Genomic DNA, 17,364 nt, shown 5'->3' on the forward strand with positions numbered 1-17,364 from the left:
ATGAACATGTGGCTTTACTATGTCTTTGTAAAGCAGGACTTTAAAATAACCACAATTGTATGGTTTTTAAAGGCATTTCCAGGTGGATAGGGGATAATTTAACTGGTTTTTTTCTTCTCTTTTTAGTAAAATCCTGCAAAAATGTCTTTGTATCCATCGCTTGAAGACCTGAAAGTAGATAAAGTGATTCAGGTATATTTAAGTATATTTTTCTTTTGCTTTCTTTCTTATTTTTTTTTGGAAGGGTGGGAAGTAGAGGATGAAGGGGGATTTACTATAAATATTCTTGATATAAATAAAGAATAAGAATGAATGCTAGAGGAAAAATCCTCTTTCCTCCCATTACTCTGCAGAGCTATTTAGTTGATGGCTTGAGATACAAATTAAAACATGGTTTCTCTGAACTGATTGTTCTCAGGCAACTTTTGAAAGTTTGATTCCTCCATTTATAACATTAACTGTGGCATGACTTGCATCTATTTGCTCTCTTTAAAAGCCACTTATTTGCTCTAATACAATGAAGCTGTTTTCCACTTTACTCTGGGCAGGGTTTTCTATTTTACTCTAGGACACAAAGTGACCTCAGTGGCCATCTAGTCCAACCCTTGCATCAAAAAATCATTTTCAGGATAACACACCTGACAAGTGCTCGTCTTCTAGTCTTTGCTTATACACATTGAGACGTCGTATTTCACTTTGAAACAGTTCTAGTTGGTAGGAAGTTTTTCCTGATATGAAGCCCATATTGGATTGCTTGTTGTTTCCCCCAATGTGAGCTTCTTGAAGGTGGGAAACATCTTGCCACTTTTTGCATCCTCAGTACTTTGTACAGTTCCTGGCACGTAGTAGGTGCTTAAATTTATTTTTTGTGAGGTAATCAGTTAAGTGACTTGCTCAGGTTCACACAGCTACAAAGTCTGAGACTGGATTTGAACTCAGGTTCTCCTGACTCCAAGGCCAGTACTCTATCCATTTCACCACTTAAGCTGCCCCCTGGTGCTTAAAGTTTTATTGATTTATATCTTCATATGTGAAATGGACCCAAGATCCATTACCATTCTGGTTGTCCTAAAATGTGGTTCCCAGAACTGAACAAAAAACAGATGTAGTCTGACCATAGCAGGGTAGAGTGTGACTGTCATCTTCTGTTTTCTGAAAGCTTGCCTCTCAGTGCAACCCAATAGCCTAATCACATTTAAAAAAAAAATTGGGCTTCCTGAAATCTTAGAGACTTTTCTACTACAGACAATTGAATCATGGCCAAGTATTTAGTATATACACATTTACGTTGAAGCAGTCTTTTTAAGGCTTTGAGACTTTCACAACTGTGGAATTAATTATTTTAAAAGATATTTTACTTTTGGCCAAATCAGTCAGTCAAAGCATTTATTAAGTGTCTACTGTGTGCTCAGACACTGTGCTAAGCACTAAGGATACAAAGAAAGAATATAAAGACAGTTCCTTCTATCAAGGAGCTCAGTCTAATGGAGGAGATAAAACTCAAGTAAGTTATGTGCAGGACAAATTGGAAATAATCAACAAAGTGAGGTGTTGAAGGAACTTCAAGGAACTTCGTCACAAGTCCTTCAGAGTTGTCTTGCTAAGGTAGCTACGTCATTCACAGCTGATCATTGTACAATATTGCTGTTACTTTGTACACAGTTCATTTCACTTTACTAAAGCCCATTCAGGTCTTTCCAGGTTTTTCTGAGAAGACATACTACAACTTATTTAACCATTCCCCAACTGATGAGCATCCCTTGATTTCCACTTCTTGGCTCCCAGAAAGGGCTGCTATAAATATTTTTGTACATATAGGTGCTTTCTATTTTTGTTTTTTATGTCTCTTGGGATACAGACCTAGTAGCAGTATTGCTTGTTCAAATTGCATGCATGGTCTCCATGGTTTTATAGCCCTTTGAACATAGTTGCAAATCAGACCTGCATTTTAGGATGATTACTTTAATAACTGTGTATAGGGTGAACTGGAGTGGGGTAAGACCTGTGGTGGAGAGACCAACTGGTAGGCTATTAAAGTAATCCAGGCATGAAGTGATAAGGGGTTGGAGGGATGGGAGCATTTGTGAGAAGTGTGATAAAGTAAAATCATCAGACCTTGGCAACAAATTGGATATAGGGGCTTGAAGAAGGTGAGGAGTCAAGGATGCCACCACCTAGGTTGTGAGCCTGGAGGACTAGAAGGATGGTGCTACCTGACATGGAAATAGGGTTAGGAGAGAGGAGAATTTTAGGGAAAAATAATGAGTTCAGCTTTGGACATGTAGGTTCAAGATGTCTATGAGACATTGAGTTACATGGTGTGATATTAGTTGGAAATGTAAGATGAGGCTGTTAGATGGCTCAGTGGATAGAGTGATGTGTCTGGAGTCAGAAAGACTTGAGTTCAAATGTGGCCTCAGACACTCAGTAGCTATGTGACCTTCAGTAAGTCACCTATTCTCTTCTTAATCTACTGGAGAAGGAAATAGCAAACCACTCCAGTGTCTTTGCCAGATAAACCCCATGGACAGTAGTGACATACTGTCTCCATGGGTTCATGAAGAGTCAGACTCTACTGAACAACAACAACGTGTTAGGAGGTCAGCAGAGAGGTTAGGGCTGGACATATGGATGTGACAATCATCAGCACAGTGATGATCAGTGAATCCATAATAGTTGATGAGATCACATCACCAAGTGAATAGAGAATAAGGCCCAGAACACAGAATCCTTTTGGGACAATTACCATTAGCAGGCATGAGCTGGATGAAAATTCATCACAGGAAATTGAGAAGGAGCAATCAGATGGATGCTCATTCAGCATATACTAAGTGCTGATCAGGTAATGCTCTGTTGTAGACTTTGAGAGATACAAAGACGGACAAGAATACAAATAATTGTAATACAGAATATAATGTAAGTGAATAACAGTATAGAGTGCTCTGGCAATTGTAAAAAAAAAAAAAAGGTTAGGTCATTTCTTACTGGGCTTAATTAGTCAAGGCATGTCCAGTCTTCAGGAGAAGACTACCTTTCATTTTGTGATTAAAGTTAAGCTACAGCAATTTTCAGGTTTTCTGTTCTTCATTGAGGTTTATAGTAAGACTGCTAATGAAAAAGTACGGTGAAAGTGTAGTAGCTAAGTTTGATTACTTCTCCTTTGTTGTAAGAAGAGACCATTTCACTTGCCATCTTCTTAACTGACTCTTAGATGCGTAGTCCCATTGCTGTAGGAAACCAGTGTAGAGCATTCAAAATAAGGAACTTCTATCTGGATTTGGTGTCTTATTGACAAATATCTGAGTTTAAGATACTTTGTATTTTAGGATTGGATCTTATAGCAAAAGGATATCCTGTTTGTATATGACTTTTTAATTTTATCATGAATTATACATTCTGAGTCTTTTTTAGACAAAATTATTCTTTATATGACTTAACAAAATACTTTTAAGTCTCCTTTAACAACCATATTCATCTGTTGTATTATTAATAGTCTGTGGTGAACATGCTGTGTCTTTTGTTTTTTTCAAAGCTTAACTTAAAGGTCATTTTTACCAGAGAAACTAGCCTCATTTTGTTGTAAAATGGAATTTAGGTCTCTGTAAGTGATTCACGAGGTACAAAATACCTTAAGTCTAACTTCAACAAAAATCTCAAACTGTCATTTTGCCCCTTGGCACCTGAAGTCTATCCTTTTTATGACAATCGTGAGGAGAACAGGAGTACTGACTCTACTTTATCCTTTTAGCATAGGAGTGCCAGGTCTCAGTGCACATACAGAGTAGGAGATAAATATTTTTCTCATGAACATAGGCTCCCTGTCACAGAGCTAATAGTAGTCATGAGATCTCAGGCCTGGCGTGTTTTTTAAAATCTACTTTGTTGCTCTGTGGACTTTAAAATGGAGTTTAAGGATCTTTCACTAAGTGCTAAATTTGTAGTGACATAAATGGATAAGAAATGGCACATAATGCTTCTAATTATGTACTCAATCTTTTTTTATGCTAGACTAGTCACTTAACCTTTTTTATTTAGGACTCCAAAATTTGTTTCATTAAAAGTTATAAGGTAAATGTACTTACTTTTTTCATGAATTTAGGCTGAAGGAGATTTTCTTTGAAAGATATGTGATAATGCTACTTATGTGCTTAAAAGAATGCTTTCTTGAAGTTGTTGTAAGACTTTTCAGTTTACTTTGAAGTAACGATTACTATGTAATAACAATTTGTAATGTGCGTTTCTATTTTTTTCTTCATTCAGGCTCAGGCAGCCTTTTCTGCAAACCCTGCAAGTACAGCAATTTTGTCAGATGTCTCTGCTTCCACTTCTCAAGATGGAAGTAAGTAGTTATAGTTTTAAGTTTTTCTAGAAGTCATAGTAAAATGAAAATTCAAATTGGAATCTGAAAACTTGAGTTCAAATCCCTGCTCTGAGATTTTCTAGCTTTGTGACCATAGGAAAATCTCTTACTAGTTTCCTCATCTGTAAAAGGGTGATGATATTACTTGAACTTTCTACTTTTCAGGGATGTTGTATGGAAAGTGCTTTGTGTTCTGTAGTTTACAGAACTATTGAAATACAGAAACATAAAAACTTTCAGGTTTTTAATTTCTTAATTTTCAGGAAGTTTATTGGAAATAAAATGTCAGCTCATGAAATATTGGTGATGTTAAGAAGAAATATTGAAATTTCACAAGGAAACAAAGTACTTTTGTTTCATTTAATAGTGATGTTTTTTGTTAACTTATGAATATGAATTATGACTTAATGAAAATTGAATCATAGCATATCATCTTAGTGGCATCTGAGCCCATGGAAGAATGGATCCCCCAAGTATGCCATTCCTGACTGTAGTCTGTATACTATGTTATCTGGTGATGGCAAACCTGAGTGTATTCTGAGGCAGCATGTCCCATTTTTGCTCAGTTCTAATTGTTAAGAAATCTGATTAGAGAGTGAGGCTCACTTATTCCCTCTCACCTCCCCCCTCTTCCCCTCCATCTTGCTTCTTTTATATGAGATGATTTACTACATTCTACCTTTCCCTTTCTCTTTCTCCCAGTACATTCCTCTCAACACTTAATTTTTTAGGTATCTTCCCTTCATATTCAACCCACCCTGTGCCCTCTGCCTGTGTATACATACACACACACACACACACACACACACATACACACACACACACACACACACACACACACACATATACACATATATACATATACACACATACATATAGACAGATAGACATAGATACACATTCTCTCTAATTTCCCTAATGCTGAGAAAGGTCTCATGAGTTACAAATATCTTTCCTTGTAGAAATGTAAACAGTTCAACTTTAATGAGTCCCTTATGCCTTCTCTTTCCTGTTTACCTTTTTATGTTTCTCTTGATTCTTGTATTTGAAAGCCAAATTTTCTATTCACCTACAGTGTTTTCAACAAGAATGCTTGGAAATCCTCTCTTTCATTGAGGTTCCATTTTTTTCTCTACTTAGTTTTGCTGAGTATGTAATTCTTGGTTTTAATCCTAGCTCTTTTGACCTCTGGAATATCACATTCCAAGCCCTCCAGTCCTTTAGTATAGAAGCTGCTAAATCCTGTGTTATCCTGATTTGTGTTTCCACAGTTTCTTTCTGGCTGCTTATAATACTTTCTTCTTGGCCTGGGAACTCTGGAATTCAGCTACAATATTCCTAGGGGTTTTCTTTTGGGATCTGTTTCAGGAGGTAATCTCTGCATTCTTTCCATTTCTATTTTACCCTGTGGCTCTAGAACATCAGGGCAATTTTCCTTGATAATTTCTTGAAAGATGATGTGTAGGCTCTTTTTGATCATGGTTTTCAGGTAGATCAGTAATTTTTAAATTACCTCTCCTAGATCTATTTTCTAGGTCAGTTGTTTTTCCCATGAGATATTTCACATTGTCTTTTATTTTTTCATTCTTTTGGTTTTGTTTTATAATTTCTTGATTTCTTATAAAGTCATTAGCTTCCATTTGCTCCATTCTAATTTTTAAGGAATTATTTTCTTCAGTCAACTTTTGGAACTCCTTTTCGATTTGTCCAGATCTGCTTTTTATGGCATTTTCTCCTTGTTGGCTTTTTGGACTTTTTTTGCCATTTGGGTTAGTGTACTTTTAAAGATGTTATTTTCTTCAGCATTTTTTGGAGTCTCCTTTAGCAAGCTATTGACTTGTTTTTCATGACTTTCTTGCATCACTTTTATTTCTCTTCCCATTTTTTTCTCTACTCCTCTTACTTGATTTTCAAAGTCCTTTTGGGACTCTTCCATGGCCTGAGACCATTTCATTTTTCTTGGAGGCTTTGAATGTAGGAGCCTTGACCTTTCTGTCTTCCTCCAGTTGTACGCTTTGATTTTCCTCCGGTCGTATGCTTTGATCTTCCTCATCGTAAGAAAATACCATTTCATCAAGAAAGTAGCCTTCTATGGTATTTATTGTTTTCTCCTTCTTGGTCATTTTCCCAGCCAATTACTTGACTTTCAAGCTCTTTGTTAAGTGGAGGGTGTATTGCCCCAAGTTTCAGGGTTTTTGTGCAACTGTTTTCAGAGATATCTGTAGAGACCTGTAACTTCTCAGTTCCTCCAAGGTAGTATAATCAAAGGAGAGGTATTTACTCCTCTCCTGGCCTGTACTCTAGTCTACGAGCAACCACAAGCATTCTTTTCTGCCCTGGAACTGCAAGCAGGATTCCTTCTCCACAGCCACCACTGGCTCTGCCATGCCAGCACTCCTTCTCGCCCCAGGACTCTCACTCAGGACTGAGACGCAGATCAGCTGCTTGATTCCCCCACTATCTGTAGGCCAAGAGCTCCAGAGGCAGCCGCCACTGCTGCAGTGGCCTGGGCATGGGCATGGGCCAGGGCCAGACTACGTTCCTTTCTTACCCAGGTGAGAGAGCTTTCCCACGACCTTTGAAATTGTCTTTGGCATTTGTGGGTTGAGAAGTTTGGAAACAGCTGCCAGTGATTCAGTGCCCTGAGACCTGCTAAGTCCTGTCTGCCTGCACTGGGCTGCACTGCACTCTGAGCCTGGTGCAATAGTCCCTTACTGTCAGCCTTCCAGATTATCTTGGGCTGGAAATCTGTTTCACTCTGTCATTTTGTGGCTTCTGCTGCTCTAAAATTCGTTTAAAGTCATTTTTTACAGGGATTTTGAGGGGCTTGGGGGAAGAGCTCAGGCGGGTCCCTGCATCTACTCTGCCATCTTGGCTCCACCCATTAATTTCATTCCTAAAAGGTTGTGCTTATACCTGAACATGAACTCCAGTTTTGATCTGATTATGGCAGAGTAGTGTAGTGGAACAAATTGTCAACTTTTTCTTGGAAACTCTCACCTAAAGATCACATTGGTTTTTTTTTTCTGCTCTGCATGCTGCTGACTCATTGAGTTTGTAGTCTGTTAAAAAACCCCAAATCTTTTTCAAGCTGATGCCTAGTTATGCCTCCTCCATTCTCTTCTTGTGATGTTGGTTATTTTAACCCATGCATTCCTATTAAATATCATTTTATTAGATTTAGCCCACTATCCTACCTTGTCATCTTTTTGCATCTTTAGTTTGTCATACAGCGTTGGCTGTCCCTCCCAGCTTTTGTCATCTGCAAATTTGATGAGAATTTTCTCTGCTTTTATCTAAGTCATTTCATAAAATTGTGAAATAACATATGACAAAGCTCAAAGCCTTTTAGAATATACCACTGCAAACTTCCTGCCAAACTGACATCAAATTTGTAACTAATTTTTAAGTTCAGCCATTTAACCAGTCCTGAATCTGTCTCATTTTTTCCTCTAATCCAGATGTATCAAACTCATACCTATATAACTCCAAGTGCATCTGGAACCATATTAAATTGTAATCAGGGAAATGTTTAACGAAAGTAAAAGTACAGTACAGATCTACATTGGTGGAGGGAGTTTCCATAAAGTGAGTTCCTCACGAGAGTGGAAGCAGAAATCTTGACTAGCAGATTGATTTATTTAAAGTAAATACAAAAGCCATTAATCATAGGAAGTAAAGTTGTGAGATTCTTTGGTAAATATCAAGGGAAAACCCTTTCTCCTCTTAGATCTGGAGCAATAGTGCTATTTCTTTCATTTGCTATAGCACACATCTCATCCCCTTATCTTTTGTGTTGGTTTTTTTCCTCCAAATGTGAGTTACTCTTATTAAAATCTCCTGTCTCTGACACCGTATTCATAGGAAGCGTAAGGAAACTGCCCTAACAAATGACTGCTTCGTCTATCCTGTTTGAAGTTGAACATTATTGAATACAGTAGAAGCTTATAATATTGATTTCATCATGAAGTGTGAGTTCTGTTTCTATTTCTGTAATTTTTCTACTTTAAGTTTACTTAATTCCTTTTTCTTAGGTCTCTATCCCAAACTCTATCCTGAACTCTCTCAGTACATGGGCCTAAGTTTAAATGAAGAAGAAATATGTACCAACATGGCTTTGGTTCCTGGAGCAACATCTCAGGGGGTATGTAAAGTGGAAGTAGATTAGAATTCAGTAAATTGTACTTAGCATATTGTTAATAAATAACTGTACTTTTATGTAATTAATGTATACATGTTATCTCTTTAATAGTTTTAGAATCTATGATATTATTAGAGCTGAACTGGGAACTCAGGTCCAAAGGAAGTGACAAGATTTAGGATTGAATCTGTCTGTCATTTGATTCATAATCTAGCCAGTGCACTAATTTCCATATTACTTTCCAATTTTAATTTATTGCAGTTTAGTATTTGCATATAACCACTGTAAAAACTTCTGTGTTTTATAAAGTATTTGGAGGAAAAGTCCATTTGAACAATTTTGGAAAATTAATTTTATTTCTATAAAATGCTATGTCTTGTTATATGTAATATTGCTTCATTTTGTATAATTCTCTCCAAATATTCCCCTAACCCTTTCCACATATTTCAGTGTTTAGGAGACTAATGACCATATGATCTTGCCGCAGTTGAATTTGTGTAATTCCCTCCTTGTTAGGCTGTGTGTTAGGCAGAAGAGCCCTGCCTAATAAAAATGTCCGTGTACATAGACTAGAATCATTCATATAACTGTGATAGGTCAGATGTTTGAGAAATTTAATCTCATAATATCTCATGCAGATTTCTAAGAGCTAAGAAAAATGCATGATCCTTCCATCAAGCAGGCAACAAACTTGCCTTCACCTTAAATCTTTTGATCTGGCCATCCCTGACAAATGTATCTACTCCCTGTTCAAGAACTCTGAAATTCCCTTATTTGATCACATAATGTTGGCTTTCCACTTCTCCCGTTTCTCATCCTATACCAAGCCCTACTCTTTTATCCACACTGTGACTTCCATTTTCTCTAAGGCCAACTCAGATGGTACTTCTTACATGAAGCCTTCACTGATTACTTGCCAATATGACCTTCTTCTGACTTCACATAGCATTTTTATCATGTCTATTTTGCATTTATTATATAACACAAATCTTACATAGTATTGCATATTTATGTTTTACTTATCTCCCCAATAGAATGTAAGTTCCATCAGGGTAGAGATTGTGTCTGGTTTAAATTTTGTGTAACTCTTAATGTCCACCATGGTGTTCTGCTCAGAAGTGCTTAATAAATGTTTGTTGAATTGAACAAAATGAGTAGCTGAGCTGCAGCTTTCATTATAGAATCAATCATTTTTATAATCAGTTTTTCACACAGTGAGTTTATTACCCTTCTGTGAAAAAAATAGCAAGGAGTATGGTCTGCTGTAGGTGTAACAGGTTGTTATTTTGGGATAGGCAGTGAGCCCACTTTTCTTCTCTTACATATGATTATAGGCTATTGGGATCTAATAATAGAAATATGCAAAGAGGATATTGAAAAGATTGAAGCTTTAGCAGTTTTTCTTGTACACAAGCCTTTATATTTTTTAACTTGTGTATCTGGTTTGCATAACCCTTCAGTTTTACCAAGAGATATTGGAGGTAGATTGACTACATGCGTGAAATAAAAAAAGCACAAAGGAAATAACTATGAGAGAGATAGACATTAAAATGCTAGAGATGGAGGGAATGATTATGGGAACAAGGCCTGACTATGAGAAAGGTTTATTTAGTATTTATTAAGAGACAAGGTATTTTAGTAGAAAAACCTGTCTAAAAATGCTATCTTTAAGAGTGTATGCAAATGACTACAAATTTTTGATTTAAATATGTACAGAAAAGCTTTTCTAAATATAATAACATTATCTATGCTTTTAGCAGCAATTGGTGGCCAGGCCTTCTGCTGTGAACTACATGGTGGCTCCTATAACTGGCAATGATGTTGGAATTCGAAGAGCAGAAATTAAACAAGGAATCCGGGAAGTCATTTTGTGTAAAGATCAACAGGGAAAAATTGGCCTTCGACTTAAGTCAATAGACAATGTGAGTATTTGGGTTTTTTTTTTCTTCTTTAGAGGTATAGATTCTTCCATACTTATTTTTCTGCCTCATTGTGACATGGAGGTTATCCATACTTCTCTTGAAGGTTGAGCTAGTGAACATATAGGCTTTGACTACAGTCCCAGTGACATACTGTTTAATTTCTGAGAACCTTCCTTGGTAAGTATCAGCCAATAGACTGATCACTAGGGGGATGAATTCTTTGGCCATAGTAACCTATCAAATACTCTGATGGGTTGGCCATGTTGTTTGAATGTCAAATGTATGTTTGCCTAAAGGACTTATTTTACAGAGAACTCACACAAGGCAGGTGCTCACACAGAGGTCAGAAGAAGCAACATAAGGAAACTCTCAAGGTCTCTCTAATGAACTTTGGATTTGATTGTGAGACATGGGAAACACTGGCACAGAATCACCTAGCATGGTGTGCCCACATCAAAGAAGACAAATGAGTGAAGCAGAATTGTAGTAGGTCAAAAGAAACGTGAGATGCATAGATTTAGAGACATCTCCACTCCAAATGTTTATATGGACTATTTGTGCCCAACCTGTGGTAGAGTCTTCTGAGGCCATATTGGTCTTAGCAGCCAGACCCCAACATAATGATGTCATTTTGATACTCTTTGAGAACAAAGGACAACAACCAGCCAATTATTTATTGCTTAATTTTGTTTGTTGTTTTCAGTCATATCTGACTCTTAGTGACCACCTTTTGAGATTTTCTTGGCAAGATGCTAAAGTGATTTGCCATTTTGTTCTCTAGCTTATTTTGCAGATGAGGAAACTGAGGCAAATAGGATTAAATGACTTGCCCAGGGTCAAGGATTTGACCTCAAATCTTCCTGATTCCAGGTCTGGCACTCTGTTCACTGTACCATCTAGCTGTCCAAGCATTTATTAAACACTTACTATTTACTGGGCACTGTGCTGGATTCTAGGGATACAGAGCTAGAAGTGAAAAACTCAGAATCCCCAAAGAATTATCTGTCAGAGATAGAGTAGTTATGGCTGTTTCCACCATAAGAAAGCAGGGAGCCCAACAAAATAATATCAAGGATGACACTCAGGTTGTGAGCATGGGGGACTGGGAGGATGGTGGTCCCCTTGATAGGAACAGGGAAGTTTGGAAGGGGGGGGAGGTTTTGGAGCAAAGATAAAGGTTCAGTTTTGGACATGTTGAGTATATGATTTCTTTGGAAATCCAGTTTGAGATGTTTAATAGGCAGTTGAAGATGTAATCATAGAGGGTCAGCAGAGAGGTTAGGATTGGATAAGTAGATTTGAGAATCATTGGCACAGAGATAATTGAATCTATAGGAGCTGATGAAATCATTTAGTGAAATTGTATAGAAGGGAGAAGAGGAGTGGGCACAGGACAGCCCTACTGGGACACCCCTGGTTAGGGCCATGACTTGAATGAAGATCTAGCAAAGGATAATGAGGAGAAGCAATCATATAGGTAGGAGGAGAAAGAGTGAGTGTTGTTCTGAAAACCTATCGAGCAGGTGAAGAAGGTGAGATGGACAGTGTCAGAGGCTGCAGAGAGAACTTTGAAGAGACATCTTCTGGTTAAATATGGACAGAAGCCAGACTGAAGTTCAGAAGAGTAGGAGAAAAGGAAGTGGAAGTACCTGTTGTAGATGGCCTTCTTTAGCCAGAGAAGACAGGGGGGATAGAAGATGATAGTTATCTAAGATGGATGGATCAAGTGAGGGTTTTTTGAGACTGGAGCTCACACACGGATATGTATGTTTTCAGTAGAGAAGCAGTCAGCAGATAGAGATTGAAGATAAGTGAAGATAAGTGAGAATAGGGATGATACTGGAGTCAGTCTGCTGGAGAGAATGGAATGGAATGGAACAATTTGTGCATGTAGAAGGTGATTGGGTTGTCTTTGCAAGCAAAAGGGGTCACCTTAGGTGAGTCAGGTGAAGGAAGAGATGGTGGCAGAAGGTATTTGAATGGTGTGCAATAAGGCAGAAGGGAGAAGAGCGAGCTCTTGGCAAATGGAATCAGTTTTCTGTAAAATTTGAAATAAAGTTCTCAGCTGTGAGAGGGTGATGGGAGGTTTGAGGAGGAGTGAAAAGGTTTGGAAGAGTCACAGTAGTAAGTGTGATAGTTAATTAGGAAGGTGTAAAAGGATTGTCTAGCTACGGTGAGGGCCCATTTGAGCTTTATACAATATAAATCGGTAGAGGACCCAGTCAATATGGTTGAATGATTGTCTCTACTTTTGTTTAGTAGCCTGTATGTAGGAACAAAAGCAATGGGTGTTGGTAGTGATCCAAGTCTGAGGCTTGGCATGTTGCAGTCAGTGACACAGAGAACAGAGTAGTGTAGAGCTGAACTGGTTCACCAAGGAATCTGTCTGGGGAAAGGAGAGTACACCTAGTTCAAGGGAGAGTGTACCTTGTTGAGGGGTAATGGCTTAGAAGGGAAATGGCAAGTGAGGGCCTGAGGGTGGGAGGTCAGGGAATTGAGAAACAGGGTTTGCTGTGAGAAGACAGAGGGAAAGGTCAAATGCCATTAGGTTATGATCAGATGAGGGAATTTCAGAGTTCATGAGCATGGAACATAATCAGTTTGTGGGTGATGGTCTGTCCATTTTTGTGACTGAGTGGAGTAGGTCATGGAACATGAGTAAGTTGATGAACTGGGAGGATAGAGTGTTTGAGGGTGCCCCTAGTATGACAGCAGAGAGAAGAGAAAGACTGTGAGCCCTATACTGAATTTACTGAGGAAGGAAGGGGAGTGTCCTGGAGGTCCATAGACAACTGCTACCCAAATTTTGATTGAGTGGTAGATAGGGATTGAGTGAACCTCAAAGGAAGATAGGTTACAGAGTGATGGATTGGGGGAAAACTTGGAAATGGCAATGAGGGGAAGGAGTCTTTGAATCGTCCGCACCTTGACCAGTAAGTGAGGGAAAATGAGTGAAAGAGTAGCCAGTGCTGAAAATAGTGGCCTGGGAGGCTGTGTCATCAGAAGGGAGTCAGATCTCCATGAGAGCTATAATAAGTAATGAAGGAGGAAGGAAATTGAAATTGAACAAGTTTTGCATGAACAAAATTCATGCAACCTAGAATAATAAGGAAAGCAGCAATGGGTGGAGGAAGGGGGCAGGTATCTTTATATCAAATAATTCTGATGAAGGTCTAATTTCTAAGATTTGTAGAGATAACTAAAATAAATAGTAAATACCAGAAGCCAATCCCTAAGAGTTGTTAGCGAAGAATATTGAAAATTTTCCTTTCCCTTCCCTTTTCCCATTCCTCTTCCCTTCCCAGGATGGAAGTGCAACAGCCACTCATTGCCCTGATCCCAGTATTAATTGATATAGAAACTGCTCTGGTTTTCCAATTTGGGCCAGTTTATTTCTTCTTAGGCAGCCTGGTGATCCTCTGTTCCTGGAGGCTCATCATATTGGTGCCAAACTTAGGGTGGACACATAATCTGCTCTACTGTAACTCAGAATTCCTGAATCAAGGAAGCCAACCAGTCTCAGCTTTCCCAAATGACATGCAAATAATTTATACCTATGTGAAAAAAATGCTTCAAATAAACAAACAAGTGTAAATCCCTGAAGTTTTACCTCATACCAAACAAATTGGCAAAGTTTTGGAACAGTTATGAAAAGATGAGCACATTAATGCACTATTTGGTGGAGCTGTGAATTGGTCTGACCATTCTGAAAGTGATTTTAGAATCGTGATAAAATTAAAATGTTCATATTCAGACAACACATTTAGCATGTTGTGTGTTTATTTCTGGCTATGTACCCCAAATTCTGGTTGCAGGCCATAGTAGAGGTAGGTATAGGGACTGGACCTGTGATTTCAGTTATATAGGGAATCTTGAGGTGAGAAAATGCTATACCAGAGCAGGATGGCACTTTTTCTGCAATTAGAAAGCAGGCTTACATAAAACAGAGGTGGGATTTGAACCAGACCTTCGAGGGTGGCAAAGCAGTTTTTGGAATAGGAGAAAAACAATGGATTTGGGAGTCAGAAACCCTGGGTTTGAATCCTGGGTAGGTACCTCAATAGGAAATCTTGGGCAAAGTCCTTAATCTCTTTCAATCTTGGTTTTCTCAGATAGAATGGAGATAATACTAAAGTACTTGATAGTGGAGGTCTTAAAGGGCTATATAAATGTCAGTTACTATTCAGTTTTGAGGATCCAGGATTTCATTGGTATTTGTTTTTCTTTTACTACCCCACTACACCTTAGCAGGCTGTCTTCGTGACTTTCTTGGCTGAAAAAAGTCATCACTTATAACTAAACTCAGGTTCACTGAACTTAGCTCCATAACTCCACTGATTCTTGGAGAACATGTACATGCGCACACCCACACAGAGACATACACTTTTGTTGACTTTTATTGTTACTATAAGGTACTCAGACTTATTTGATCTTGGTGAGAAAGAATTGGATTACATTCTCTGGGCAGCAACTGGGAAAGCGACTTTAGCTCATTTTTGAATTCTTTGTAACCCTAATCTTACTTGATTAGGTATATTTTGAGAGGGAGATGAAAGCATAGCTACATATCTCAGATTTAAGATTCTAAGTCCTAAATTGCAAAGGAAATTGCCAAATTTGAGTTGAATTGTTCTTTTTTCCTTTTTAAATAAAGAAAATGAACACACAGAGGGTTAATACTTGTTCGGTCCACAAAATATATCCTTTCACCCTTGGAAAAACTTGAATTTATATTACTTCTCTTCCCCCCAGTATTGTTGGGATCTGTAGATAGAAGTTCAGAGCATGATCAAGTCATGCTTTAAGGAAGGGTCTTATGACCTAGTTCTCAGAATTCTCCTGCTGGTTTTGTACCCTTGAATTACTTGTAAGTTTTTTTCTTTTCGAAGAATAATTTGCCATATTTGTTTATAAAGTATTTCTAACATTTCTTCCTTTTTCACACATTTAGGGTGTATTTGTTCAGCTAGTCCAGGCCAATTCTCCAGCGTCTCTGGTTGGTCTGAGATTTGGGGACCAAGTTCTTCAAATTAATGGTGAAAATTGTGCAGGGTGGAGCTCTGATAAAGCTCATAAAGTTCTCAAACAGGCTTTTGGAGAGAAGATTACCATGACTATTCGGGACAGGTAAGGTAGTGGAAATCAGTATGTTAAAAATACACACTTAAATGCCAGATAGGTTCACATTCTTTCCCTTATCCTCAGGATTTTGTGTGCATAACTTCCTTTGAACAATTACTGTCATTATTTGGCTCTAGATAGTTTAGTGAATTTCTTGCAAAATTTCCTACTAGTTTTCCATTTTATTTTACTTTTTCTCTTAATGGTATTGTTCTGCTAAATCTGTGCTGCTACTAAATAAAAAAATGGTAGGTAAAACAAAATCCATTTTCAATATGTGGCATATAGCAATTTTGTATAATGTAATAATGTATAATGTAAAAATGGGGAAAGAAGGGGAGGTATAAGAAAGAAAGAAATATTTAGTGCCAGGGACTGTGCCAAGTGCTTTACATCAATTAACACATTTGATTGTCACAACAACCCTGTGAGAGGTAGGTGTTGTTATTATTCCCATTTAACAGCTGGGGTTACTGAAGCAGAAGGAGGTCACACAGCTACTAAATGTGTGAGGTCAGATCTGAACTTAGGCATTCTGATTTCAGGCCCAGCACTATATCTTAGTGCCTCTCCAGTGCCATTTTTACTTTTGACCTAGACAGAATTTAAAGATGTAACTATAATAAAACTGTTAATGGGATCTAGTTGGAAGTTATGGTCATTCTGGATTTTTTTTTTTTTTGAGAATTAGAGTTTTTTACTTTGAGATACACATAACTCAAAACTGGATGACTTTTGCATGCAGGGGTCATTATGGCATCTATTTTCAGTCAGCCAGTCAGTAAGCATTTATTACACACTTGCTATGTGCCAGGCACTGTGCTAAACACGGATACAAAAAGGGACAAAAGACAGCCCCAGCCCTCAATGAGCTGGGGGAGACAGCATGCAAACAAATATATGCAAAGCAAGCTATACACAAGATAAAGAGGAGATAATTATAATAAAAGGCACTGGAATTAGGAGGAATTGGGGAAGGTTTCCTGTAGATTGGTGGGATTTTATCTGGAAATTGAAAGGACCCAGGATGTGGAATAGAGGAGAGAGCATTCTAGGCTTGGGGGGACAGCCAGTGAAAGTGGCCAGAAATTTGAGGAGTGGGAGGACAGTGTAAGGTGTAAGAAAGTTGGAAAGGTGTGTGTGTATGTGTGTCTGTCTGTCTGTAGGGCTTTGAATACCAAACAGAAGATTTTATATTTCATCCTTGAAGTGATAGCCACTGAAGTTGGGGGAGGCGCTGGGGGAGGGTGCTGTGATGTAGTTGGACCTGTCTTTTAGGAGAATCACTTTGGTTGGTGGCTTAATGGAAGATGGACTGGAGTAGGAAAAAACTTGTGGCAGGCACACCAACCAATGTGTGAGAAGGTGAAGGCCCATTCCAGGACCATGGCGAGGTCAGAAAGAAGGGCATGTATTTGAGAGATACTGCAGAGATAAAATTAACAGGCCTTGGCAACAGATTGAATACGGCTATAGGAAAGGAAGGAGGAGAGACAGTGAAGAGTCAGGATTTACACCTAGGTTGTGAGCCTGGTGATTGGGTGGATGATGGGACCTTTAACAATAGTAGGGAAGTTTGGAAAGAGGGGAGGGTTTGGTGTAAAATATCCATGTCCAGTTTTGGACATGTTGAGTTTGAGTTGCCTATAGGACATCCAGTTCAAGATAGCCGAAAGGCAGTTGGAGATTTGAGATTGGAGGGCAGCAGTGGGGTGGGAGCAGGATAGTAGACTTGAAAATCATCAGCATAGAGAGTAATTGAATCCTTGGTAGCTGATGAGATCACCAAGACAAATAATAGAGAAGAGAGCCCAGGAAAG

The 17,364-nt window shown here is 38.3% G+C and overlaps 1 protein-coding gene across 4 annotated transcripts in view; it reads left to right on the forward strand.

Moving 5' to 3' along the window:
- The window catches only part of SDCBP (syndecan binding protein), a 30,726-nt gene that overhangs the window by 9,674 nt on the left and 3,688 nt on the right, over positions 1-17,364 (forward strand). For 2 of the 4 annotated variants that reach the window (XM_072604649.1, XM_072604650.1), the window contains 5 exons: positions 127-192; positions 4,261-4,339; positions 8,395-8,504; positions 10,259-10,423; positions 15,375-15,550. In XM_072604649.1, the coding sequence (XP_072460750.1) occupies positions 142-192; positions 4,261-4,339; positions 8,395-8,504; positions 10,259-10,423; positions 15,375-15,550 (581 nt within the window). In that variant the 5' untranslated portion in view covers positions 127-141. The remainder of the gene's footprint in view (positions 1-126; positions 193-4,260; positions 4,340-8,394; positions 8,505-10,258; positions 10,424-15,374; positions 15,551-17,364) is intronic. The other 2 variants (XM_072604651.1, XM_072604652.1) reach the window with 1 other exon arrangement.

The sequence above is a fragment of the Notamacropus eugenii genome, chromosome 4 (genome assembly GCF_028372415.1).
Source record: "Notamacropus eugenii isolate mMacEug1 chromosome 4, mMacEug1.pri_v2, whole genome shotgun sequence".
In the NCBI taxonomy this organism is placed as follows: Eukaryota; Metazoa; Chordata; class Mammalia; order Diprotodontia; family Macropodidae; genus Notamacropus; species Notamacropus eugenii.